Source organism: Triturus cristatus, chromosome 2_2 (genome assembly GCF_964204655.1).
Source record: "Triturus cristatus chromosome 2_2, aTriCri1.1, whole genome shotgun sequence".
NCBI classification, from domain to species: Eukaryota; Metazoa; Chordata; class Amphibia; order Caudata; family Salamandridae; genus Triturus; species Triturus cristatus.
The window spans coordinates 467,450,691-467,478,668 of NC_140582.1; the positions used below are offsets into that span (position 1 = coordinate 467,450,691).

The 27,978-nt window shown below is 46.5% G+C and overlaps 1 protein-coding gene across 1 annotated transcript; it reads left to right on the plus strand.

The window, feature by feature from the left end:
- Window positions 1-1,525: 1,525 nt before the first annotated feature.
- On the plus strand, window positions 1,526-4,887 carry SMIM43 (small integral membrane protein 43). Its single transcript, XM_085643262.1, has one exon. It carries the CDS (start codon window positions 1,863-1,865, stop codon window positions 2,112-2,114), a length of 252 nt encoding a protein of 83 aa, XP_085499388.1. The 5' UTR covers window positions 1,526-1,862; the 3' UTR covers window positions 2,115-4,887.
- The last annotated feature ends 23,091 nt before the right edge of the window (window positions 4,888-27,978 follow it).

Here is a 27,978-nt window from a genome sequence, read left to right on the forward strand (position 1 = left end):
AATTATTTTTCACCATTTATGGGTAGCTATGGTACCATGGCAGTCCAGAATTTATGGCCAATGAATTTCAGATATGCAATGTAGGCAAAAATTCCCCTGCCTGCCATATTCTCTTCCTTTATGCCATGACTGGGCGCAGGTATCCCACTTCCATTACCCATGAAGCACGGCCTGCAGTTGTGCCCAGTGGCCACTGGGCATGGTCTGTGCCCATGTCCAGTGCCCAATACCCTCCTTACGGTACAAATCGCTCACTTGGCAGAAGGAAATGTCCAGTGGTCCACAGTGGCTTAGCTAGGCCTATATCCGCCCGTGGCGGCTCCTGCATTTGCCACCCTATGGTCATGTGTAATAGCGGGGGGCTGGCAATTTCCTCGGCGACCGCCTCGCGAGGGCTGCAAGTCAGAGGGTGGGGAGGAAGGCCGCCGCCCCAAAACATGTGCCGCCCTGGGCGGAAGGCACCTCGCTTGCTACCCCACTGGTGGTCCAATCCATTAGATCCAACGTAACTACAGAAATTACATATTTGCTTCTTGGACATATCAAAATTGGATAGATGCTATCAATGTCTATAACAACAGATCCGAAACCCCTTGTGTTTTTTGCCTGCTCCACCATACTCCTTCATGGCTCTACAAGATCCAAAACCCTAGAGCAGGGTCTGATGAGAGTGAGTAGGGGAGGAAGAGGATATTCCTTCTTCAAATGTTGTCAGCCTCCATCATTTGTACTTCTCTCTTTGCTGTTTTCCACATATATTTTTTTCACATCATGTCTCTTTCAGGTGTACAATCCATCTAATACAGGCTTCTCCAACAAGTAGCTTGTGAGCTATTGGTAGCTCTCCCGCTGCCTGTAAGTAGTTCTCCTGTGTGCAGCCTAGCCTACTAAAATAGAAGCTTTTGCTTGGTTGAAGTTACACATGTAGACCAAAATATTAAAGTGTGTATTCAAGAAGAAATGTGTATATTTTTTGAACTCATAAGCTGACCTTTGGAGAAACATTGAATTTAAAAACTATATCTAAAGCTGATATTTGAGTGCTAAATTATGCAATGTTGAAGAGACATATTACTAATAATATCACCTTAGAGTCGGGGGGCATTGCAGTTATAGCCGTTACACATTACCCAGATAGAGTAATTCCACACTGATAAAGCATTTTTTTACATTACTGCTGGCAGCCTTGCCTGATGCACTGAGGTGATCACAGCTGGTAATCCTGCATGGAGTAGCCACTATTATAATCTCATCGGAGGTGGTCATTATTATAAACCTAGCACTATTAGTTGCGCTGCATGATTTTCCTCGAACATAAGTACATCTTATTAAAGACTAGGTAGGTGGCCCTTGATCTAATGAAAGTTAGACCTTGAGAAGCGTCACCTGAAAGTAATGCAGCATGCGAGAGGGCACGGGGAGGGAGCGGACTGCAAAACGTGAAAAAGGGAATTACAAACATTCACGCGCCGCCTTCACGTGCACGCTGGTCCTGCTGCCCGTGAGTGCGTAAGGGCTTCAGACACCCCTTTTCCATCAGAGGCAGCTCCTCCCCACACCGGGGATAGAGGGGGCCGCCCCGGGTACTGAGGGGACACTGCACCGCTCCCTGCGCGAGGGAGGTGCTGCAGCTTGCCACATTCTGCACTGTCTCCTCGCCACGGACACGCCGCGGGGCCCCGTTCTCGCGCTGGCTGTGGTCGGGCGCCTCTGGAAGTAGTTTTGAATTGTGGGGATTCGGCAGAGTGGCAGCTCCAGCCTCCGCATGGATTAATCAACTGAGAGGAAGAGCTGGGCGGCGAAGCGGCGAGCAGCACCACCCGGGGCGCGCGCAGCGCCCTCCTCCGGCTGCCAGAGCAGAGATGCGCCCGCTGGCCCCTCCGGCAGGGGGCACCCCGGTGAGCCTGCCCCCGGCAGCGGGGCTGGAGGGGCCGCTAGACCTGCTGCTGTACTTGGCGCTCTTCGTGGCGCTGCTGGTGCTGCTCCTACTACTGCTGTTCGCCGTCATCAAGCAGCTCAAGAACTCGGTGGTGTCCAGCGCAGCCCTGCAGCCCGGCCGCGCCGCCCTGGCCCTCCGCGAGCCCTGGGGCCTCTGGCGGGAGCAGGCTGTGTGAAGGGCACCCCTCACCCTGCTCTCACCCGGCAGACGAGGGACCCCAGCAGGACCACAGGACGCACGGAGCGGTGCTCCAGGCATGTGTTACGCACGGTGCGAGTGTCACTCACTGGTCGTGAGTCTCACACCTCGGAATACAGATTCACACCCGGAGTGGCTCTTACACCTGTGACGAGGGTCGTAATGCCGGAGAGCTGCCTCACGCGTGGGAATGCAATCTGACACGGGCGAACTATGGCATATCTCGGAGTGCAATGTCACACCTTGGAGTGCTATCTCACACCATGCAACTGAGGTGCTGTCTCTCATCTGGTAGTACAGTCTCACGGACGAATGGTTCCTTACACCTGAGAATGCAGTCTGACCCCAGGGAAGGCAGTGTCACGCCCGGAGTGCTGTCATACCTGGTGGTACACTATCTCGCTTGTAGTGCTGTCTCACGCCTGGGAATTAGGTGTCACATTGGACTTCTGCCTAACATCTGGGAGTACAATCTCAACCTGAAGTGCTGTCTCACACTTGGAGTGCCGTTTTCCATTTGGTAGCGCAGCTCTCTCTCACGCTCATGAATGCAGTCTCACAGAAGGAGTGCGTTCTCACACCTGGGAGTGCCGTCGCCCGTATGGGAGCGTATGCTTGTCTCTTGGGTGCATCCCGACCCCTGGGGCTGAAATCTCACACATGGAGTGTGGTCTCACTTCTCATACTTGGCATGTCGCAGCGGCTACGAATGTAAATTTGTTCGCTAGCCCGGGAATCATCGTTTTCTGTCAAATATGAACTTTATTTCAATTCCCTTAAAACTCACGGCTGCGCTCATTGTTACCCTGGCACCTCTGGCAGCGGGTGGGGGGAGTTGTATGTGGTGGACCATTGAGGTAAATGTGAGTCGAACTGCCGCATACTTGGAGTCTTCGATGAGATACATCGCATTCGACGTAGAATTTCGAGGGCCACAGGAGAGGACATTGGTAATGCCCTTTTCAACGCGAGGAAGGAAATGCGAAAAGGTTTTTTTAACTTCCAAAACGACAGGTCTTCCTCCCAGCTGAGTGCTGCACTCGCGCGGTGTTCACCCCACCTCCATGTTTACGCAGTAGAGATCAAACAACAGATTACAGTGAGTGTGAGCCCCCGCCCAACCTTCCTGGCCCACTGGTTGCCTGTTACTCGCGCCCTACTGCCAACCGCCCCTGGAGGTTTATGGTTAATCTCTGGGGGGCGCATCGGTTCAAGGCCATTGCCTCCATGCATAAGGAGGGATTCATCTGCCCTTTCACCGAGCCAGTATTTATAAATGCAACATTTTGTTTCCATCCGTCGATCTCCGTTCTCACCAGTGTCCCAGTTTTGCTCGCTGACAGCCGGCACTGCGCAGTGTTTTGTCATCTGGCTCTGTGGAAGTTCGCTGAGAGCAATCCCCGCGAGTGTCGTGGTTTCCTCGCGAACCCCATCATCTCCGCACTGAACGAGCTTCCCCGGCGTGCTGTCGTTCACCAACTGTTTTACAGATGGTTTCGAAAACGTGAAAAACTAGAAACAAATGGGAGTCTGAATCTCTGCTGAAATGAAAGGATTAATCACTTTCCAAATATTGCTAACTTCGGGAAGAACGAGGACCTGGTTTTAGGAATCGGGACTATGCGACCTACCTGCCATCTTCAAACTCGGTGACACGCTCCGCATGGCCTAGAAGAAAAGCACTCACCGCCCTCACACCTTCCATTTACACCTGTAAAGGACACCATTCACATTCAATCCCTGGTGGGACCAGTTCCAGTTGACCAGTTACAAAATGCATTATTTTGGATCCAGTTGGGGCCACAGCCAGGATGTGAAATAATTGCAGACTTCAGTACAGTTTGGAATGAAAGGGTGCCTACACACAGCCTCTTTCTGGTGAAAGAGTGAATGAGACACACTAGAGGGGTGTCAAGTGTGAGTCCTAGTGACACCAGTTGCAACGTGGAAATTGACACCAGAAACTGAACCTCTAAGATGGGCTGCACAGCACTAAGTGTGTTACTGTGATCCTTCACTGGGCATATTCTTCAATTTTCTGTGTATTTTCTTCAACACACTCGGGCAGAGAACTAAACTCTATGTTCACCCCATTGAACTCTAAATTATGGTCTAAAATTTATGGAGTAGCATGATACCCTTCTACCAAAAACGCTTCATCAGGTGTACGAGGCACTATGTTTATGGAAATGCAATAGAATGCAATATAATACTTTTAGTTAAACAGGGCAGACTTTTGTAAGTCTAAAGTGTGGTGGAGGGTGGTCAACAGGAGACGTGGTGGGGCAACCAGATGACTGTACAGTTTAGAATCGCTGCCCACGCCGCTTTATGCAGTTGCTGTACATGGATTATTTCGACATTGGGCTACCTCTCTACAGATGATAAAAAGTGAAACCGTGATTAAAGTGTCAGCTGAAACAAAAACAACAAAATAAAAAAAAAAGCAGTTCATATATGCAACTGGAATTAAGTGGATTTTTCTACGGGTGCAAAATTCCCTAAAATCCGGAAACTGGATGCAATATAAACTAATTGTAACTGGTCAACTGTAACTTCCTCCAGGGGGTTTCGGCCAAACAGAAGCTCGTAATTTGTTATTTAATTTTGTTCAATGTATTCTCATGGTTTTGTGACCTCAACGTTTGCAGTGCTAAGAATGTCAGGTGACACACTTCTCTCCACAAACGTGGTGTGGGAAGGGAGTTTTCTTGCAGGACGTTAGTTTCAAGAAGATAAAACATTACTAAAACTTCCAGAAGTGGATATGTTATTTATTTCATGTGTTTTGTAAAGCAGAGTGTCGGGGTTGTATGCCAGAATGTTAATGGCAAAAAAAGTGTTTTCAAAAACATCGCTCCTTTGGGCATAGATTTTGTAATATTAGATTTAATGGACTGATATTTTTGTAAGAAGTGGTTAGGATACTTTGGGACGGATTTACAAAATTATTTATGAGTTCAGGAAGTAGTACTCCAAGAGTACTCTTTTACGCACTTTTACATGCTTTTGTGAATCAGCCATGAAACGTCTAACTCCCTATTAGGAAATTTGGAAAGAGGGCACAGTCCTTTCTAATAGTCCGAATTGTACATCAATATTCTTGAATATTTCCATTTTATACCCATTTATAGATGTTTTGGGTGCAATTAATAAAGACATGCAAGAGCAAGTAAAAAAGTCCTACAGGATTACCACTTCAAGTACTCCAAAATGCCTTTGTGAATAAGCCCCAATATTTTTATCAGCAGATATGTAGGGCACACTCTTCTGGTACCATACCGATTTTGGTCTGTTTTATAAGCTGTTGTACATAAGTATAAAAACAATAAAATAGATCAGAGAATACAGGGGCAGTGGCAGCAAAGTGAAGTGACGCCCATCTTTATATTTTGCACATTTGCTTGGTCATTCCTCCAGTCATGTCTTTTTAATGTCATTAATCTCAATCACTCTTCTTCCCTAGTGTGGGTGTCTAAATACTTTTGGAAGGCACACCTGGTATCATCATAAGAAGCTAGTACTCACTTAACAACCTCAGTAGAACGAAATGCTAAATGGAACATAACAGATGGTCAGACTGCCCTGGCATGCTCAGAGACAAGGCTTCCCCCAGAACTATCGTCCTGCATATGTCTTGACACAACGGCATCAAAACACCTGAGCTTGTGTATTTCAGTTTCAGTTGTAGAGCCAAGTGACCTCCTGTCACGATTCACTCCCTATGCTCTCGTGCCCACCACCAGGGAGCCAGATTGTGGGGCTTTCCAGTGTGCTAATATGCTTCCAGACACTCCCCTGCATGCATATCCTGACTTCAGGCATTTGGACAACATTTAGGAATTGACATCCATCCCCAATCCATGCCGGGTTTTGTGGAAGTCAGTCTGCTCATGCTGGAAACTCCATTACCTATAATCCCCTGCTCACTGCTTTGTCTCCACCCCTGCAGGCCAAGGATGGGTGGAGGAATTCAGCTCACCTGCGGCTGGCTGCTGCTAGCCTGCTCACACCCGATGCAGGTGATTACTGTGAGCTCTTTTAAGCCTCATCTCCCTTGAGGCCAAGGTTGGTCATTGTAGCTGTGTACCGATGAGACCGACCCTTGTTTCCGGTGTTTCCTGAGCTTTTGATATCCTTGTTTCCAGTGTTTCCCGAGCTTTAGTTATTCTTTGTTCCTGAGCTGCTGCTGTTTTCATTGTTCCTGAATTGGCACTGTCTGAAGTGCTACCTTGACTCCTGAGCCTTAGCATTTCTTGTTCCTGAGCAGCAGCAGTTTCCCTTGGTCCCGAACTAGCACTGCCTGCAGTGCTACCTTGGCTCTTGAGCTTTTACTCAATTCTTGTTCTTGCTCCAGCACAGCCTTCAGTGCTACTTTGTTTTCTTGAGTCCTGATCCAGCACTATTCTAGTTTTCCCCTTGTAGCCTTCCCTTCTGTATATCCTTTTCCAGTCTCTACCTTTCTTCCCATTTCCTTGGTTCCAGGTCCTAGTTTGCTGTCTTTCTATTCCTGCTGTCTTGCTTCTGTTACCTTGTATGTTTGTTAATTGCTTTCTTCCAAGTGTGCCCTATGATTACCTTGCTTTCCTGTTAAGCACTCCTCCTTGCTAGCTCCTTGTCTATCGTGCTTGTGTTCAACCCCCTTGCTGTTACTGCCTTGCGTGTTACTGTTTGATCGCCAGGATCTGTGGGCACAGCTGACAACCTAGGTGGTGTCTCTTGTTCACTGTGAGTATTGTCTTTGAGTTACAGTTATAACATCACCATAGGATATCGGCTCCACAGACCCTGCCTTTGCATGCATATCCTATATGCAGGTATTGGCAGTCAGTATCTATAACAGCAATTGTGGGTGAGGAACTCACTGAGCTTCAGTCTTACCGTGTGGAGCTCCTGACTGCTTTACCTCACATTACCTTTATTGTTAATGTTATTTCATAGATATGTCTTGCACATTCGTCCTGGGTGTAGTTATTCTGAATGCTAAACCCCTCATGAGTGAACATCCTTTCTGAGTCTTAGCCATCTTGTTCCTTTGTGCAGGCTTTTCCTTTGAGTCTTTTTCTCCGCTGACTTCCAGTGTGATCCTGGGCAGCACTGTACTGCATGTTCTGCTTACATGTCCTAACCAGTTGCCAGTCTTTGCCTAAGTCCCTGACTGTGTTCCAGACATAGCCCCGGACACCTTCATCAGGGAAGAGGACTGCTGTTATGCTATAAAGCTCATGATTATCTTTGCTGTTTCAAAAGTAGTGTGCTTTTGCTACTAAAACACAACACTCTCCTCAATGAGTTAAAGAAAACACACCCCACTAAGTCCCTCTCCCGCTCCCTCTCTCCCTTCTCCCTCTCTCCCTCTCTCCCTCCTCCCTCTCCCTCTCCCCCCTGACTGTTTGCTGTAACATTCTACTTCCAATAGAGTTCTTGTTTTGCATTGCTGACTCATCAGGTATTAAACTCTTTATCTTATGGATGAATTTATAGCAAAAGAAACCACTTTTATCATTGAAGTAACATTTTTTTCTATTTTCTTCATCATAGCAGCCTTTAAAACAAAAAATTGGTCAGGGCTTGAATGGTAAGCCAGACCAATTGTCTTTGCCAATGCTTGTTTTTGTTGCGTAGCATAGGCACAGCAATGCTTTAAATGGGCAAGAATAGACACTCCATGTTCTGAGTAACAGAAATTGCTTTATTTACTAGGAAACGCACCTCAACTCAGTAGGTCATAGGTCTTCTGGTATAGTGAGTATCTGTGCTTCCAAGAACTACAGCACCCCTGAAAAACACACCGAAGAAGGCAGCATGCCCAGGGCGAGGTATTCGCTTTGATGGTGCCATGTGTACTTTACAGTTGACAATATGAGTCAGAGGGGGACGGAAGGAGGTGATATGGTATCAAGCATACCCACTGCAGACTTTTTACTTAATTGATTGTTTATACAGAACTTCTGTGCTTAAATGCGGCCTCACAGTAGGACAGTTTTGCTGCAAAGGGCTCAGGTCTTACATAACCAAATTGTTATTGCATTTCGGGATCCTAATGGTCAGCGCGCCACCAATGTGCTTGTATGGTGCTGTTATTATGTTAGAAACACCAACACAGAAAGCGGGGCATGTAGAAAGCCATGTATGGAAAAGGCGAAGGGGGTTGCCGAGAGTAGTAATCTGTTTTGGTTTTATTATCTGTGTAGTAAGCGTTGAAGAGGCGGACTGACTTGTCCCCAGCCTCTCTGGCATTTCCTGGACACGAGCCGGGCTACTGTCCGATCTCCGGGTCGGACTGGGACAGAAAGTAAGCCGAACAAATCTAAAAGTGTCCCACATTTGGAAATCGGGCAGGTGTGAAGTAGTAAAGATGCATCCTACAGGCTTTTTGCAAGGCATGGGAGACTGCATGCATTTGGATTTGCTGCATACAGTGTTTCTGGGGATACATTTGAGAAAACATCATTTAAACCGGCCCCAGCAGATCTTAAGACTGAACAGGTGATGGTGGTGGGGCGAGCATGGGGGGGGGGGGGGGTAGCTGCGCACAGTGCCCTAGCCTGTGAGCTCCTGACTGTCTCCGGAGGGGGGCACTCCATGTACTTTGCAGGGGGGGGCTCACGTTTCGTTAGGCTACTACCCACACACTGATTTGTCAGACTAGCCCTTCTGGCAGTGCCTGATCGCCATATAGGCCAGTAGGACCCCAATTCTACTAACCTTGCTGGATTGCAAGGGTTCTCCAAAGCATCTCCTACACTGGTGTTTCTGTGAGGCAGGAGGGGCCTGCTGGTGCGTCATGCTGTGAATCAAGCAGCAAAGGTTTATGGGGTGTGACGCACTTACAAAAATCTGCCATTCTCCGGGGGTTCCGCTCAATTGCTTTTATTATGTCAGTTTTCAACTACGAGTCCATGACCATAGGTTGGTAATGCAATACGATTTACCGTGCTTTAATCGCGCTTTTACTGCATTGACCTGGCAAAGGCGCAGGCACTTACTAAAACATACTTGAAAATAAAATACTCTGTTCCCCATGTTACTACTTAAAATGAACCCCTCCACCTCGACACTTTGGATAAAATGACGCACCTGGTCCTATGCCATATATAATAATTATGGAATTTTATGTCATTTCTGGCCTGGATCTGTCCTATTCCAGGAGAGCGCCTGCTGCCCTGCACGCTTCCCCTTTGATTTTTAGTTCATCTTGTTATTTTCCAATTTCCCTGGACATTGGATGTATAATGAGGTTTTCAGAATGCATCAGAGCACACATGGGCCTGTGGCGCTGGGAGACAGTCCATTAGGCACCACCTATCTGCCATCTGGAGGGCACTTATCAGGGGTGAAAGCCGTTGGTGGACATCCATCATCCCACAGATGTGATGAGCTGGGCCACGGCCGGAACTTTCATCAAACAGAATTAGAGTCAGACAAGCCGCAAAATAAATAACAAATCCAACCCAGAGCCAATCTAAGGGCATGGCTTGGGCCTAGGAGCTCGAGCCAGCCATTGAAACAGTCTTGTCAATCAAACAGCAGATGTCTGCAAAGGGAATGATAAGACTGTCACGCCTAAAACATGTTCCCCTTTTGGAATTTGTGAACATTTCAACCTAATACATTAGATTATATTACTCATTCTGTGTTATTTATTGAATTTCACATTTCTGAGCATAGGCTTTGAAACATGCAAGCAAAATAAAAAAGCCTTGAGCACAAAACCTTATTGCCATGCACTATTTACATGGGGGATTTTATCATACATGGAGCAGCATGATAGGTTATAAAACCCTTTATGACTGAGGTCCGTTGTAATGAGCCCTCTGTGACGTGGCCAGATTTGACACTTAAGAAAAAGAAGGCCCGGGGAGATAAAGCTGTATTCCTAGGCGCAAACAATTAGTCAGGACAGGAAACTATAAGACCAGCTTTGCCAGTCCTACACTCTAGGCTGTAATCTCCAGCCATCTCTTTTTTCACAGGAAAAGAGTCCTTTGTGCAGTTCTGCAAGACTCAAATTTGTAGACTGTTGTTGGCTGGCTTGTAAAGTATACAGCTCATCTGATAAATCAACCTGACACTGTATAAGACACCTTTCTATTAACAAGTCATGAAAAGCGCCTGTGATTCAATCTCAGGCAGAGCAAGGACACAAAAGAGAAGGAACAGCCGCAAATAATAATAAAGCAATTCAAGAAAACCAGGTGGATTAGATGTTGTGTGTATTTCATATTGAAAATTTTAAGCTGAGGAGGCAGAGGGTCGTATGTCAAAATATTGTAGTAAAAATCTTTGTCTAATACAAATTTGATTTCTTAAATGGCGTTTATAAAAACATGGTCACATTGGCTGTAGATTTTCTATTATAAACGCAAATGTGACTATAATTTTGTAAATGATACAACCCCCATGATATTTATGCTAGGCAATATTCTACTAAAATAGTCTGGTGCCATATAAATACTCTTCTTGTACAATAATATTCATGTCTGCTGCTGAATTGAGGAACAGAGCTATAGGCCTGATGTACTAAATTGCATCAAATATTTATTTGCAATTTGCAGGTCCTTATTAGAAATCTATTAAAATTGATTTTGTAGAAGTGGTGCACTTTGCACACCAACTTCTACCGAGTCCATTGGTATTTTGTGAACCAACCTATGTGTTAATAGGTTGGTTCACAAAATACAGTTTCGTAGTTGATTGTAATCCGACCTACCTCATTAATATGCATGAGGTAGGTCGCAAGGCATGGTGGCCTGCTTGGGTGATCAGACCACCATGTCTGTGATTGCTTTCAAATAAAGCAAATCTTTTTTTTTTAATGGTGCCTGTTTTCCTAAAAGGAAAACTGGATGCATTTAAAAACAGAAAATTAATACTTGTACAAATATTTTGTACGAGCAGGCTGTGGTCCCAAGGACCACTGCCTGTTCGTAAAAAAATCTTTTTGATGATATTCATAAAGGGGAAAGTGTCCCTTGAGGACACCATCCCGTTTGTAAATGCTTAGCACCACTTTTGATTTGGTGGTAAAAAATGAAATATTTTGAGACTCGATTTTGGTTGCGAAACATTAATACATAAGCTAAAGAAGTTGTATTTGGAAGTGACACCTTTGACACGCCCCTTCCAAATATTGATTCTGTATTTATTCTAAAATCCAAATTGAGTTTCAGTAACGTGACTTAATTGCAATTTGGACTTGTACATTTAAGAAAGCCATTTTATGGTCAAAAAGGCTCAATCAAATTTGACCTTTGTGACCATTGCTTGGTACATCAGACCTTATGTCACTAAAAGTCATACCCCACAATGAAGGCAGTAAAACAGATTAGTACCCTGAGTGGAATGTTAGGACTGGCCAATCAATCAAAATAATCCTGTAGCTGACTATGTTTAATGTTAGAGGCCCACAAAAGGAGCATTTTGCTGCTGCTCTGCACCCAGCGTCACGCCAGTGTGTCGTGGGTAAAGAGTCAGCTTGAGAAGCCTCTAACTTGAAAGTTTATATGGAAAAACTGCTTCATTCTCCATGGCACTTCCTCAGCCTTTTCTCTAGGAGCTGCTGGTTCACACACAGCGGTCCAGGCTCCTCCGTTTGTTTTTGGTGAGAGAGAGCTGCTCAATCAGCCAGAGAAAGGAGAAAGGTATCAATCTCTGTGCCCTTTACATCCTAATCAGAAACTCATTGTTCTGAGTTATGCAGAAGTAATCCCCAGTCTTGCAGAGGAAATTGTGTTTATGGCAATCATTATCTCTTTTTTGTGTATTGCAAATTATTGGGTAGATAGTGCACCACCTTCGCTTTCTCTTTGGCAGAATATATTTTTGGATTATGGGTGGGGGGGGGGGGAATGGAAGTTGCAGTTATACAAACAGCAAAAAATAGGAGGCGCCTTACAAATACATGGGACTTATTTACCATGGTTCATTTAGATAAATATAAAATAGATAGGGGAGAGAAGGTACCCTTACGGCTAGAGCTGTTGGCCTCGAAGCTGGGGAATCAGGTTCGAGTCTCGGCAACGACGCTCATCATCCTGTGATTCTGGGAAAATCACTTAGTCTCCCCGTGCCTAACAAAAAATGAAAGTGTGCTCATGTAACAAAACTGGTGCTCATGTAAAGCACTCTGTTACCCAATGTCTCGGGTCTAGTTCGCTATATAAAACTTTAAAAAAAAAATAGGTGTGTCTCGAAGAGTGTTCTTTTTAGTTCTTCTAATTAATATGTGGGTTAGAAACTGTATAGATTGAATTGCCAAAAGAATGTAAATAATTAGTATACTTTGACAGTAAATGTGTATATTTTTGTACTTCTTTTTCCACAAAAAATAAAAATGACACTATTGCCTGGAACATAAACCCAAATAAGTAGGGGTTTCTCCAGGCTAACACAAGTAACCCTGGCCTGTTGCTTCTAACTAAGGGGCTAAGCAATCCCAACCACCTACAGAAGATGGCCGAAGTGAGCAAGTTCATAAAAAGCATCTCCTACCACCCAAACAATGCTTGGAAAAGGTGAAATCCTAGGGAAACAGGTTCAAAGGTTAGACAAATTCAAATTCAGCTTTATTCGATTCTTCATACAATAAAAATCATAAAAGCACAAGTTAAAAAGGAAACATTTCACTTATGTTACACAGTTAAAAACAATCAATATAAATCAGAGAAAGCAAGAGTAAAATAGCTTTAAGTCATCACATTGAATTCCTGTATCTAATAACAGACTTTAAAAATGAGGAGGTAGCCATTATAATCAATTGATTTTCTAAGGATTGTAACTTCAGAAAAGCTATTCTTCATTGTCTTAGGTCCATACGCCTCAAAATGGGTATTAAAAACCTTTTCCTAGGAGAAGTATAAAATTTACAAAATAAAATACAGTGCAACGTAGTTTGGGTTGAAATGTCATCGCACGGGCAAGGGAGTAGGTTTCTCAACCAATCATTAACTTCTGGGAAAGTTATCATTCTGTGAAAAGTCCCAACATGAAAATGGGTTAAAAGCATAGGACCAAAACTTCCCTGGACCTGTACCAAATAGGGTTGTATACCTGGGCATATTGTCATCAAGTGGTTATCCATGACAGTTTTTTTGTCTTTCTCTATGAGCCAACGCTTAAGTGCCGATTACGATCCGGTAAAAACCGGGTACGAACCGTCGGTCGGAGAGTTTTCTCCGTCCGACTCGTACCCGGTCGGAAAACTTTACAAACATGGAATTAGGATTCGCACGGAAACACCATTTCCGTACGAATCGTAAAAAACACCGACCGACGAAAATATACGTACGAATGTGATCCGGGAATGCTGCGACGTGACGTCGGGACGCTTTCAGGCAGCTTTTCACGACCCAGGAAGTACGATTCGAACCGACAGCAGTCCAGACGGCGATATTTTCACGGCACCCAAAAAGTGCCGGAAAAGCGAAGTACGGCGCGAAACGACCAGAGTAGGTGGCCCGGTACGCGCCGTACCCCCCCCAACCCCCGTACGTACGTGCCGACCCCCCCCAGCCCCCATACCCACGCGCCGACCCCCCCAGCCCCCGTATGTACGCGCTGACCCCCCCAGCCCCCGTACGTACGTGTCGTACCCCCCGTGTATGTACACCCGTGTACGTGTCGTACCCCCCGTGTATGTACACCCGTGTACGTTTGAGTCGTACCCCCCGTGTATGTACACCCGTGTACGTGTCGTACCCCCCGTGTATGTGTCGTACCCCCCGTGTATGTACACCCGTGTACGTTCGAGTCGTACCCCCCGTGTATGTACACCCGTGTACGTGTCGTACCCCCCCGTGTATGTACACCCGTGTAGGTTCGAGTCGTACCCCCACCGTACGCGCTGGGGGTACACACCGTACATACACGGGTGGGGGTACGACTCGAACGTACACGGGTGTACATACACGGGGGGTACGACACGTACGTACGGGGCTGGGGGGGGTCGGCGCGTATGTACGGGGGCTGGGGGGGGTCGGCGCGTATGCGGGCACATGTCTCCATGGTTGCTATGGGTGTTCGGTGCAGACGGTGTTTTTTCCATACGGTTGTAACATCGGACGCACGGGATGGATCGTGATTCCGCGGTCGGACTTCACTTTTCACATTTGTACAGTAAATCGTCCGAGGACGTGTCGGACACATTTTCCGACCCGAGGACGTGTGGGGAATAATTCCCAATGCGGTTCGTATGGACTTTTTACCATGCGAATCGTGATTGGCAGTTTGTACGGCACTTGTACGATTCCTACGGTAAAAAGACCGGATACGAGTCGTACGGGGAATTTTTTTGCCGGATCGTAATCGGCACCCTATTCTCTAGATAGGTCAGACAAACTGTTTTTTCTAGTGATTGTTTCCATAATCTCCGGCATTTCAAAATATTCAGGTTGGCCAATTTCATTCACCATTTTTTTAATATAACTAAGCCATGGTATATTAGCCACCCTATCCAGTTTTAGGCAATCCATAATTACATCACAGTTAAAGCCAGTCTCAGTTGATGCCCACACCTTGTGCTAGAGTAAGAGAGGGTTGATTCTAATGATATCGGAAATAAATGGGAGACCAAGTTCCATATGGCAATTAAAAGTAACAGTGGAACTAGTAACCGCCAGCAGATAATGGGTAAAAGCATTTTCACAACGTTGAATAAGTTCAACATCTGCAAATCCCCAAATACCTGCCCCATGTATCGCTGTTGATATGCATTTAGCTTTATAAATAGCTAGTAACTCATGGACAGGTCTACAACCTAGTTTCCTTGAGAAATTAATAACCGCGCCTATTGCTCTTGAAAACATTAATTTTCTTGCCTGCGTAGCCGCATATCAAGACCCAGTCCGATCAAAATTAATCCCCAGATTGAAGAACTTATCACTGCTTTCAATTATATTGTTGTTAATAAAAATATCAAATTTTTTCCTTGTTTTTTTCCACAACTCATTGTGTATGTCTTATTGATATTTACGTTTAACCCCTATCTTGCATGTAAGTAGCAAAGTTAGTGACAGTTCTTTGTAGCCCTATTTGCGTCCGTACCATCATAACTGCGTCGTCCGCATAAAGTAGAATGGGGACAGGAGTATTTTTAATAATCGGACAATCCTGCCAATGTTTGATCAAATGTTGACCAAGACTATTAATATATAAAGAAAAGAGGAAAGGGACAAGTATCCAACCTTGCCTCACTCCCTTTCTTATACGAAACTTGGCTGAGCACTCCCCCTGCCTCCGATAACGAACCCTTGCCCCTGCCTCCCTGTACAATTCCTTAATAAATAGAAGCAAAGGTGGGTCAACTTCCATATCTTTAAGGACTCTCCACAGCTTTTCATGTTTTACGCAGTCGAACGCTGAACTGAGGTCAACGAATGACAAAAAAAGTTTACCCTCCTTTGCTAGTGTATATTTTATTTATAATCAGGCTAAAACTAAGTCCTTGCTCAATCGTACCGAGCCCCGCTCGAAACCCATATTGTAGGTTGGATAACACGCCTGTCTCTTCAGCCCATGATTGTAATCTGTTTAGAATCACCCTCCCTACTACTTTCAGGAGGGAATCTAACAGAGAGATTGGACGATAGCACCTTGGTTCATTTCTATCCCCCTTTTTTAAAAATGGGGATCACTATTGTGTCTGACCATGTGGGAATAAAACCATGTCGACTGCAGCTAATTAGGACATTAGTTAAGAGTGGGGCCCACAGCTCAATGTTAGTTTTGTATACGTCCACAGGGACACCATCCGGCCCTGGTGCTTTACCAGATGCACTCTTAGTTATGGCCGTGGTAAATTCCTCTAAAGAAATTCTAATATCTATAGGGAATACTACAGTCTGTGCATTATCGTCGTTCATCACAGCTGCTGAGGATGCCTCATTTTGTCCAATGGTCTCATCATTATAGAGACCCGAAAAAAATGTGACCCACTTATCCTCAGTAATGGCAATATCTATAATATCAGTGTCCCTATTAGTAAAAAAAGGAGCATTAACCACTTTCCAAAAGCCATTATTATCTTTCCTTACGCATGCCTGGTGTAGCGTCTGCCACGCTTCTAATCTCAATTGTGCCTTATGCTTATTTAATGCTTGTCGATATATGGTTCTACCCTGTCTTATTACCTCTCTAAATCTAGTTTTTCTATGCAGTGCCTTCTTCAGGTGGGTGTGGGCCTTACTACATTCTCTATCGAACCAGCCCTGTGACTTATGCGTACCCTGTTCCTGCTCCCTCGTTAATAATTTCCGAACCTCACCTGAGATGTTAACGAAGGCATTTAGAACCTCTTCATCATCCCTTTCCTCAGAAAGACAGGTTTCAAATTCGTACTAGACCTATTAAAAAGTTGATTATTAAAATCCAAGGGATCAACTTTTGCCCAATTTAGGGAATACCCGTTAGTACTAGTGAGATTGATATTAAAATTATAGTGTAAGTCCTCATGATTCTTAATTCTATCTGAACTCTCTAAATTCAAGACCATGCTGATTGGGTAATGATCACTCATTATAATACCATGTGTTTAAAAAATGCAGACGTTACGTGAGTACCTATTTGATACTAAGACGTAGTCAATAATTGAGTTGCAGCCCCTACTTTTAAAGGTAGGCTCAAAAGGTACTAGAGGGGTACACAATTTGTTGGCATATCCCAGGGCAAACTGAAAGACAATTTCATTTAACAGGTCCCCCAGAGTTATATGAGAAAAGTGGGCCATCATATGTTATTTATCTTTACCTATGCCACAAATACCCCGCTGACTATATTGGCACAAGAAGCAATTAAAATCACCACCCCAAATAATACACGTCACCAGACATTTTATCTTCTAGATTACTCAGTGTGTGACATAAATTCATTAACACACTCGTAGTCTGAGTTTTGGGGATATTATTGTAGAAATTAATTAGCGCTGTACCATTTCCTCCTACCCTATTCATTAATAGGATCTGATAATATTCAGTCTCAATTGAAAGTTTTGTATTAATCACCCCAGCCATGTTAGAGACATATATACATAGACCCCCTTTGTTACTCCCCTGCTCGCTAATGATTGCTGGTGTATGGAAAGTTCAAAAACCATTAATATGTTTTTCCTTAACTGACCAGGTTTCTTGTAAACAAATTATAGAATATTCTTCTACAAAGGTTAACCACTGAGGGTCTCTCACTTTAGTGGATAAACCTGCAATATTTCAAAAGAGTATTTTACAAGCCTTGATTGTATCTTCCTTTACCTGTCCCCCTCCTAACATGTTGGTCATCACATCTCCATAGGAGTTGTCCCCATCCATGGTTGGTGTTACTACATGGTTAGAACTAGATTCAGGATTGCCTCCACTCCCTCAATTATATGATCTAAAATCAAATTGCAATCTATCCCATTCTCACACAAGATATCTTGACCATGGTCCAGCTCATGTGAGGTATCACCCGAGAGCGATAGAGATTCCAGCCTCGCTTGACCAACCCCCCACAGATGCTGTATTCTTGGTCAATCTATGTCTTCTAAAGTGGTTAACAGATCAAAATGATTGTGGAGCTGGACATTACATGATCTCGTAGTGTCAGCATAAGGATCCCATACGTAGTTATTAAAGTTCGACCTCCTTCCTGCTCCTACCACAACCCTGGAGTGTGGTTCCTTCTCCTCTGTTAAAGGCTTATTATGGTAATTATTAGGTTGCAATTTATTGCCAGATGTAGTAGATTTTTGGGTGGGCAATCCAGTTACATCATGCATGGTGTCTGAGCTGGAACTTTCTACAGTTTTGATCCTGGTGGGATGGGTCCCTACCTGTGGGATTAAGACTGAGCTACGGGGATGGTTGTCATTATGTAGCGTGTTCATCCCCTTGCGATAACACTGTTATCTCCTCTTAAACACCCCTCTATATTAGCCACTCTGTCTGTTAATTTCACTAGAGCTTTGACCACATAGCAATATAAGTCATCAATCTTCCTCGCAATTTTTTCCAATTCAAGGGTTTGACCCTCAGTTTGAACGTTCACCATAGCTCTCCCAGTGCTGGCAAAGCTACTAGGTATGGTTGTTTTTGATTGATTGCCCAAGTTTTTCTTTTCTTGGTTAGCGTCTTTTTACTTCGGGTCGCCGGGCTCTTCCCAACAAGATTTGCTGCTTGTAACCCCTCCACAACATCAGGATTCTTACAACGTTTCGGGGGTGGTTAGGGATCCTCCTCTGGGTCACTCACATATAGAAGATCTGATGTCTCCTGAATACACCCATTGTGAGCACCCTGAGCACCCTGAGCAATTTGCCCCTCACATGCTGATGTTACAGATTTATTAGGAGAGCTCTCACATGTATTACTTCCCATTAACGTGCCCAGCCTTCCTTGAGTAAGAGTCTCTTCTACAGTGTTAATTTGCTCTTCAATTGCCCCCTTTGCACCAGTCAAATAAATCATCAGGGATTTTTGTCCTCCCGTTTTTCCAGCTGACGTGGTTGTGTGGCCCGTTTTCCTTTTACCCATTACTTTGCAATAACTTGGCAGTCAGGATGAGAATCAGGAATCCCAAGCACACACTAATGACGATAAAAAAGAGTCTGACCCACCTTAGAGGGGTAGCCCAGCCCGGCCTCTGCTGGTCTATGACGGGCTAAGATGGGCCCGTCTTGGCCCGGTGTTTACCCGGGCCACGCCCGTGCGTGTCCCGCGCAGCGGGACCGCAACCGGCTTTTCAGGCGTTGCAGCCCCTCCAGGGGCTGTGAGTAAAGTGCGGAAGTGCAGGGCCCTAAGGGACAGCAGCAAAAGGGCAGCATTTCCGGTGCTCGCGGTCTCCCGCACCGTGGGACCGCGACCGGCTTTTCAGGCGTTGCAGCCCCTCCAGGGGCTGTGAGTAAAGTGCGGAAGTGCAGGGCCCCAAGGGACAGCAGCAAAAGGGCAGATTTTCTGGTGCTCATGGTCCAAAGGTTAGTCAGATATGTATTGTGGGCGATGACTGCTGGGATCTTCATGTGGTAGCACAACTTGTTTCCTGAGCTGCAAGGGTTTGCATGACTGAGGTAATGAACACAGCTTTGCAACAAATTAGAAATATTTAAGATTTATGTCATTTCCCGTGACCGATAAATAGTCATCCAAGACGCCCAGAAGCACATAGAATGCTTTTTACATTTTTCATAAGAAGTTCTGATTGTGCGCAACCTGAATGTTGCAGTTGTGATAGCTGCAGTGTTTGTTGGCTTAGATGTGTAGAATTGACATAGAAGTGTATTGTTGCGATTGATACCTCTGGTCACTATCAAGAGGTGAGTTCTACAGGAGAACCATTAACCAACCCCCGAAAACCCCCACATTAAGATAGTTCTCGAACCAGAAATTGGAGGGAGAAAAAGATAGGACTCTGTATAAGGCCTCACCAAAGCTAGAATCTGAGTCTCCAGCTGGAGACAGACAAAGTCAGAGGTAATAGTAGTGACTCATCCTTTATACAGTAGACCCTGAAGGTGGATAGTGAAAAACAGATTTTCATGGATTTGGATAGGATGTTGCAGCGTGTTGCTTGTCTCTAGGGTGAGGGCACACCTCATTAGGTAAGACTGTGATAAGGCTATAGGACAATGAGGAAACAACTATATTGCCCGTCATTCATCTGTAAAGTGAAATTCTTTAGGAATATATGTAAAAGATTAACGTTGTCCACATGGCAACAGAAACACAAATAATCTATTCTACACTATCAATGATGTTTATTTTTATTTACAAGTTTTTGTTAGGGATCTTCAACAAAAGCAGCACACAAGAGTACATCCCACATCTGTCCAATCTATGTGTAGCACTACATAGAGCTAAATAGTACTACACGTTTCACCAATTTAACCCCCAAAATGGATATCTATTAGTCAATCAGAAGGCAATATTTCCAGGTATTAATGGTCTACACAAAGGTGTCCACCTTCTATCTAACCGTTAGTTTGATGAGACTCCTGTTCAGGTTGTACTCTTAACAGTTGAGACACACCTCCCCCTAGATATCTGAGGAAGGACTCCCATATGTCTTTAGGTCTGTTCTTTTCGTGCTGCAGTGTCACATATGTCTCTGCATTTGTGCTACACCACTCTAAGTCTTGTTTATAGTCGGTAACCTTAGTAGCTGGTCCTTTCATATATCCCATTGCAATTTCACGCTGTCAGTACAAACAGCAGTGTGGTAAGCCTTCTCACATGTTTAGAAATTTCTGCTACATACTCACTAGTGCTGTCATGGGAGTGCACTGAACCTCACATTCCATAATTCGAGTTATCATACCTAATATCTTGCCAGTATTGCTAAATCATGGGACAATAACAGGCTAAGGGCCTTATTTAGAGTTTGGTGAGTGAATACCCTGTCTGCCAAACTCTCAGTCTGCCTTCTCAATTTCGAGTTGAACGGACAGCCAAGTTTACACTCGGAGTGAAATTCCTTGCTCCGATGGAGCTAAGCCATCGGACTGTCCACTCAATTTGAATGGGAAGTCAGAATGTCTGTCACTGCCAGAAATATCCTGGTGGTACGGGACAATAAAAATAAACAAGCATTGGCAAAGATGATAGGTCTCGCCTTTATAATGCGGGTGGCTAGCTGCTTTACAGGTAATAGTTTATAAAAAATGTAAAAATAGTTTCTGAATGGCCTCCATTCATGATGAAGCATTTGGATGCACCAGAGGTCATCTTGAAATGCTTTTGTTTGAGAAAGCTGAAAGATTATCACCAGTGCATTATGACATGTGAACATGCATGGGCTGCCATCCTGAAGTGTTTTTTCTTGAAAATAAAAACATTCCAAGATGACTACCAGTGCATGTGTCATAATGTCACATGCCTAGTTTTTGACACAGTAGCGAACATTTCGGATTTTTGCTTTTATGTTTAATTTCCCATTCAAAGGCAAACAGGCATTTTCAAGTGGTAAAAAAAATAACAAAAAGTCTGCACTGAAGGACAAACAAAAACAAAATGAGTGGACTGGCAGTAGTGTGCAGCTATGCAGTCCCCAGAAAAAGGTTAGGAATTTATTTATTTTTTAAATAGGACAATGGAAAAAAAAGCGGAGATTGACAGAGCGAGGATATGAGTGTGAACGATTGGGCTTTGTGGCCCTTGAAAAAATGTTACTTCTCTGTCTTTCAGCAAGTTTCATAAAAGGTAGTGCTCTTTCATGGATTATAACTATCCCATCCTATAGTGTTTGTGCCATTAGTTTAATAACTGCATTTTGATTAACCTTCATGTAAGGAACTTTTACACTCTTTTTTTTGTTGTTTATAAATAATGGATGACACTCTGTGACTTAGCTTAACAATTGCAATTTTATTGGCAAGAATAAACACACAACCAACTTCCGTACACTTGAAGTATGATTCACAAACGTAACTTACACTTTTGACTAATTTACACGTTTGAGTAAGTTTACTAGTTTTTGTTGCTTCACAAAATCTGAAGGTAAGTTACTACTAAAATAAACAGTAGTAAGTCCAGCACCACACAGTTTCTTGCTCACTGTGCTACTGGAACTAAGCTACACTTGACTGGAGAACCCTAATCAGAGCGAAACCGGTCTTGGGTTTCATATGTTCTGGTTCAGGGATGACCTGGCCTGGCAGTTTGGGCTGTACTTTTCCTATTAGATCAGGGCCAAGTCTGATATGCATAGGGCCGGGTTCAAACTGAGTTGTCATGGTGGCTAAAGGATCAATGGGTTGTAATGCTAACCGAGCCACAGCTGGTGGTTAGAATTATTGCAAGCATTCCTCCCATTAACTTTTGTGTGTTTGAAAACAGCAGGAGCAGAGAGTAACAGACAAGCTGTAGGGCTTAATTGAAGAGGGCAACAGTGAGGGGAACACCATAGGAGTTGTATATAATAAACACAGAACTCAGCGACAGTTAACTTACAAAGCACACTAAAACCCCAGTTGGTTTCATGTGATAAAGTTCAGAAACGGGTGGGAAGCAACATAGATGGTGCATGCTAGATATTAAACAAAGACAACAGAACTGAGGGGCAAAATGTATTAAAAGTAAGCGCACAAAAGAGAGAGTGGAAAAAGGCACATGTACTCCCATGGAGTGCTGAGAAACAAAGAAAGTAGTTCCTAGATTGTAAGAAGTGGAAGGATCAAAAAGATGGAGAACAATCTGTGCTCTAGGGGAGGGACAAATAGAAGATGGACAGGATTGAGCAAGGAAAGGCACTAAATTAAAGCAAGCCAGTTAAAGTGACAATAAAGACAACCAATGGTAGAACATGGGTGCACGGCAAGAACCTTTATGTTCCTGGTAAGCCCAAAATATGTCTTCTTTAACTAGATAGCTGCACTGTCATTCTAAACAAGCATTGGCACAGCCAATAGGTCTCGCTTTTGGCACCTTATAAGTATTTAGTTATGCAGCTCAATATATTTGGTGCAAGAACAACTGTTGCATAGCTGAACACTTATAAGGTCCCAAAGTGAGACCTATTGGCTATGCCAATGCTTGTTTTTCTACCAAGGCGCCAAAGCTGTTGCGACACTGTATTGCATGACTAAACAATATTGGCAATGCCATTAGGTCTTTCTTATAGACAACACCTATTGGCTTTGCCAATGTTTTTTAGCTTGTTCTGCCCCCAGAGGTGGTCTTGTCATTGGGGAGCTCTTGAAACTACTCAGCAAATTCAGTACCTCTTATGACCAGTGTGGCTGAGGTAGTGAATTGAAATTTAATGAAAACATCTCCACTGCTTTTCTCGTCAGACATAGAAATAATCAAATGCCTCGCTCAGCCTGATGCGGCTGAGACTGCCCTGCTCAGCTTGACTTTTAAAGGCACCAGCGCTATGTCCTAATCGGTCCATTTCTCTTGTACAAGCCAACAGCATCATTGGCAGCTCCTGTCCAGTCAATGTTTTTCCCTTCTTTGCATGGCTTCCCAGTAGCCTTCAGTGCGGTTAGACCACTGTGGTGCTCTGTTGGGAAGTGGAAAGATAACCAATGGCAAATAAATATTTATTCCTCAGAAAGGCCTTTATATTTCACCAAGGGGACCAAGGATTAAAACATGAAAATAATGGAAAAAGATGTAATACTTCTTACAAACGGTGGTAGTGGTCTGTTTTGTCGTCTCTTTGATTGAATTGTTTCAAGTGCAGTTTTGTGGGTGAGGGAGGATTCTAAAAAGTATTTTTAAAACCATGTCAGCCTCTTACAAGTCCAGAACAAGCATTGGCCGCGTGCGCGAGAACAAGCATCGTGGCACCGGCGCTTTACTTTGAACATTAAAAGTAAAGCGCGGGTGCCGCGATTATAGCAAACGTAAAGAAATAGATGTTTTTTTCTATTTCTTTACTTTTGCGAAAGTGAAAGTAATCACGGTTCTAATGACCCATGAAAGACTGCTGGCGGCCGGCCGCGCTGACTCAGCGGGACCTAAAAATGACCCCACACCTTGGGGGTAAACTCCCATATCGTTGGGGCCATTCGTTTTTACTTTTCCAAGAACAAGCTCCCGCTTTGTGAGTTTCTTTTTGGAAAAGTAAAAACTTCATCAATGACAAATGCACACCAATCATTTTAATGGTTTTGCATGAGCCGCCATGACAGACGGTCATACTGTCAGCGCTTTGCACCAATAAGTTTACACGGGCGATGCACAGGAGTGGAGCTACGTGAGTTCCAAATTACAGGGGCCCTAGTGCTAATAAAGGAAATCTTCGCAAGACAATTGTCAAAGTCAAAAACTATGAAGGTTTAGTCAAAATTAAGAATCATTACAGAAAGCACCAAGTAGTTAGATTCAAATCAGCATCAATAATGCATAAAAATGTAACCAAGTCAAAGAGATCATAACATAAGAGAATTAGCCTTAATCAAAAGGAATTTCAGTAAGGAACAAGCATACATTTACTCATGAGTCAAGGGAAAGAAGTAAATCTGCAAATAGTCTAAAGTGGTCAGTGAAAAAACAAAAGTCTAATTATAAAGTCAGATGACAGTCTGACATGGAAACTGCTCAGTATGAAATCAATGAAAAGTTTAGGTACACACCCCAGTAGAGCCACATTTTATACTTTTAGAGGAGTAGAAAAGAACATTGTCGACATAATATGAGGCGTTATCATATGGCTGAACTAATAAAGTTACGTGACATTAACCAATCAACATTGCAGAGGTTGTGTTAGATAAAACATGCTACTTTAGGGGCTGCATAAATTATTTATTAATAATGATCCATTTTACCTTACAAACAAGGGAAATGAAATTGCAAGATTAAGCAATAAGCCATTTACAATTAATAGAAATACAGTTGTGGCTGCTGGTAACAACATCCTTGATTATTGCAACATTATGAGAACATCTCTGACATGTCTTCCTCCGAAAGTACACAGTATTGTTACAATATGTGAAGTATCACCATGAAGCGATTCCCATCTTAACTATTTCATGAAAAGGAAAACACAGAAGAGGAAATGAAACATGCATGCAGGAAACTTATTTGCACAACTCTTAAAAGACATGATTCTTCAGCTATCAGTGCAAATTGAAAAAGGACAAGTAACTTAGCTTTGTGGCCTAATTAGGCTACCTAAACACATGTAAATAAACATTATATTTCAGCAATAAATCTGCTTTAACAAAACAGACCAAAAGTGTTCACTGCTGGGCCTCCAGTGAGCTCTAAATTTGGTGGACGGGGGTTAGACCTGACATCCTTGGCGTGGCATTCCCCCAGACAGCATGTTCCGAATATGTGATACCAGTGGCTCCTCCTATGTATGACAACTATCGCCCCCCCTTCCCTCCCGCCACCATTTAACTCCTTCGGTACTCCTGACGGCTCCCGGGCGACATGAGTCCAGTAGGGAACATGTTGGTATATTCCTTATGTTGGAGCGCCATCTAGAGCATGTCCAGTAGGGAAGGTGTTGGTATATTCCTTATGTTGGAGCACCATCTAGAGCAAGTCCAGTAGGGAATGTGCTGGAATAGTAGCGCGCAATGCTTTCCAATGGGGCGACTAGATGGCCGGGCATCACTGGAAGTCCCGATGAGGGCTCATTTGCCTCCCCGATCCCAGCCGGGGATCCAGGAGGTCGGGCACGTCCGCGCCTTGGGTCCCCTCAGTCTCGGGGTGCGCACGGGTTACCAGAAAGAAGGGTAGCCTTCCTCCGGATTACTAAGGACAGGGTATGCCAGAACACCCCTCCCGGGCTGGTGGTTCTCTGCCGGGGACCAGATGGGCTATGCCTGGCCAACACCTCCCAGGTGTCCGGGGCTCCCTCCTCCGGCCCGCAGCATGGCAGAGTGCCCAGGACGGGCTCCATGGGTCCCGGGCAGTCCTCCCTTGGGCGTGTGGGCACATAGAGCTCCTGCGGGCCTCCCCATGCCTGAGGCCCAGCCGGGGTCTCCAAGCCCCCCGGAAGCCGAGCCCCCGAGCCCTGCTAGGGCAGGCGGGGTGCCCTACTGGGAAGGCCCGGCCTGGCTCGGGGCAGGCAGATTGGAGTCCTTTCGGTCCCGGCCATCTGGTCGCATCTTTCCCCTCGGCCATCTGGTCGCACGCAATGCTTTCCAATGGGGTGACCAGATGGCCGGACTGCCCTAGAAGTCCCGATGGGGCCTCATTCACCTCCCTGATCCCTGCCAGGGCTCCAGGAGGCCGGGCTGGTCTGCGCCCTGGGTCCCCTCCGTCACTCGGTGCGCACGGGTTCCCAGAAAGAGGGGTGGCTTTCCTCCGGAATAGTAGGGGCAGGGTATTCTGGAACACCCCTCCCAGGCTGGCAGTTCTCTGCGGGGGACCAGATGGGCTATGCTCGGGCAAAACCTCCCAGGGGTCCGGGGCTCCCTCCTCCAGCCCGCGGTGTGGCAAAGTGCCCGGGACGGGCTCCATGGCTAATGGGCAGTCCTCCCCCGGGTGTGCGGACCCAGAAAGCTCCTGCGGGCCTCCCCGTGCCTGGGGCGCAGCCGGGGTCTCTGAGCCCCCGGGAAGCGGAAGTGGGCAGGCGGGAGCCCTACCGCGAAGGCTCGGGGCGGGCAGACGGGAGTCCTTTCAGGTCCCGGCCATCTGGTCGCACCTTTCCCTTCGGCCATCTGGTCACGCGCAATGCTTTCCAATGGGGCGAAAAGTTGGCCGAGCCGGCCTGGAAGTCCCGATGAGGGCTAATTTACCTCCAAGATCCCAGCCAGGGCTCCAGGAGGTAGGGCGCATTCGCGCCTAGGGTCCCCTCTGTCACTCGGAGCACGCGGGTTACCAGAAAGGGGGGTAGCCTTCCTCCGGATTAGTAGGGGCAGGGTATGCCGGCTTCCCCTGCGCCTCTGTGCCTGGGAGCCCCGGCTGGGTCCAGGGGCCCCGCTGGGCTCCGGGTTGGGGTGCTCCGGCCCTGGGCCCCGTCCCCAGCCTGTGGCACTGCCAAAGGCCTGGGACGGGGTTCTGTTGTGCCCGGGGAGCCTCCCCCTGCTTGTCTGGGTTCAGGAGCTCTGGCCGGGGCCCCTGAGGGCCCAGGGGAAGGCGGCCTCCCCACCCGGGCTCCGTCCTCAGTCCTGCCGCGTGGCAGGGTGCCCGGAACGGGGTCTGGCTGGCCTGGGGAGGCATCCCCTGCGCCACCGGGCCTGGGAGCCTCGGCTGGGTCCAGGGGCCCCGCCGGGCCCCGGTGCACATCCTCCGACCCTGGGCTCCATCCCCCGGACTGCAGCTCTGCCAAAGGCTTGGGACGGGGTTCCGTTGTGCCTGGAGAGCCTCCCCTTGCTTGGCTGGGTTCAGGAGCTCCGGCCGGGGCGCCTGAGGGCTCCAGGGTGGGCGGCCTCCCCATCCCAGGCTCTGTCCTTGATCCTGCTGCGTGGCAGGGTGCCCGGGATGGTGTCCGGCGGGCCCGTGGAGGCTTCCCCTGCACCTCTGTGCCTGGGAGCCCCGGCTGGGTCCAGGGGCCCTGGGTCGTGTGCTCCAGTCCTGGGCCTCGTCCCCTAGCCTGCCGCACTGCCAAAAGGCCCAGGACGGGGTTCCGTTGTGCCCAAGGAGCCTCCCTTTGCTTGGCTGGGTTCAGGAACTCTGGCCCGGGGCCCCTGAGGGCCCCGGGGTGTGCGGCCTCCCCACCCCGGGCTCTGTCTTTGGCAGGGTGCCTGGGACGGGGTCCGGAGGGCCTGGGGAGGCGTCCCCTGTGCCTCTGAGCCTGGGAGCCCTCGCTGGGTCCAGGGGCCCCGTCTGGCCCGGGTCGGGTGCTCCGGCCCCGGGCCCCGTCCCCCAGCCTGCTGCTCCACCAAGGGCCCATGACTGGGGTGCGGCGGTCCCGTGCAGGCCTCCCCTGCTTAGCAAGGTGTCCGCGGGCCCTGGGTCGGAGGGCTCGTCGGGTCCCCCTTACAGCCTCCATGGCTGGGGCCCAGCTGGGGCCCTGGGCCTCCGGTCCCCCATGCCCCGGCACCCGCTCACTCTTTCGTTGGGGCACAGAGCGACCAGATAGCTTCCCTTTTGGTCCCGGCCATCTGGTCGCCCCTTTCCCCTTGGCCATCTGGTCGCACCTATCCCCTCGGACATCTGGTCGCACCTATCCCCTCGGCCATCTGGTCGCACCTATCCCTTTGGCCATCTGGTCGCCCCTATCCCCTCGGCCATCCGGTACGCACCTGCCTCTCAGCCCCTTCCCGATGGTCCTTTTTCTCCGAGTTTACTGGGTCAGACCTCCGCGAGGTCCGGCGATCCTGAGACAGGAGAAGGCAGCACCCGGGCCCGCCCGCCGGGCTCCCAGGGGCCCGGGTACGCACCTGCCTCTCAGCCCCTTCCCGATGGTCCTTTTTCTCAGAGTTTGCTTGGTCAGACCTCCGTGAAGTCCGGCGATTCTGAGACCGGGGA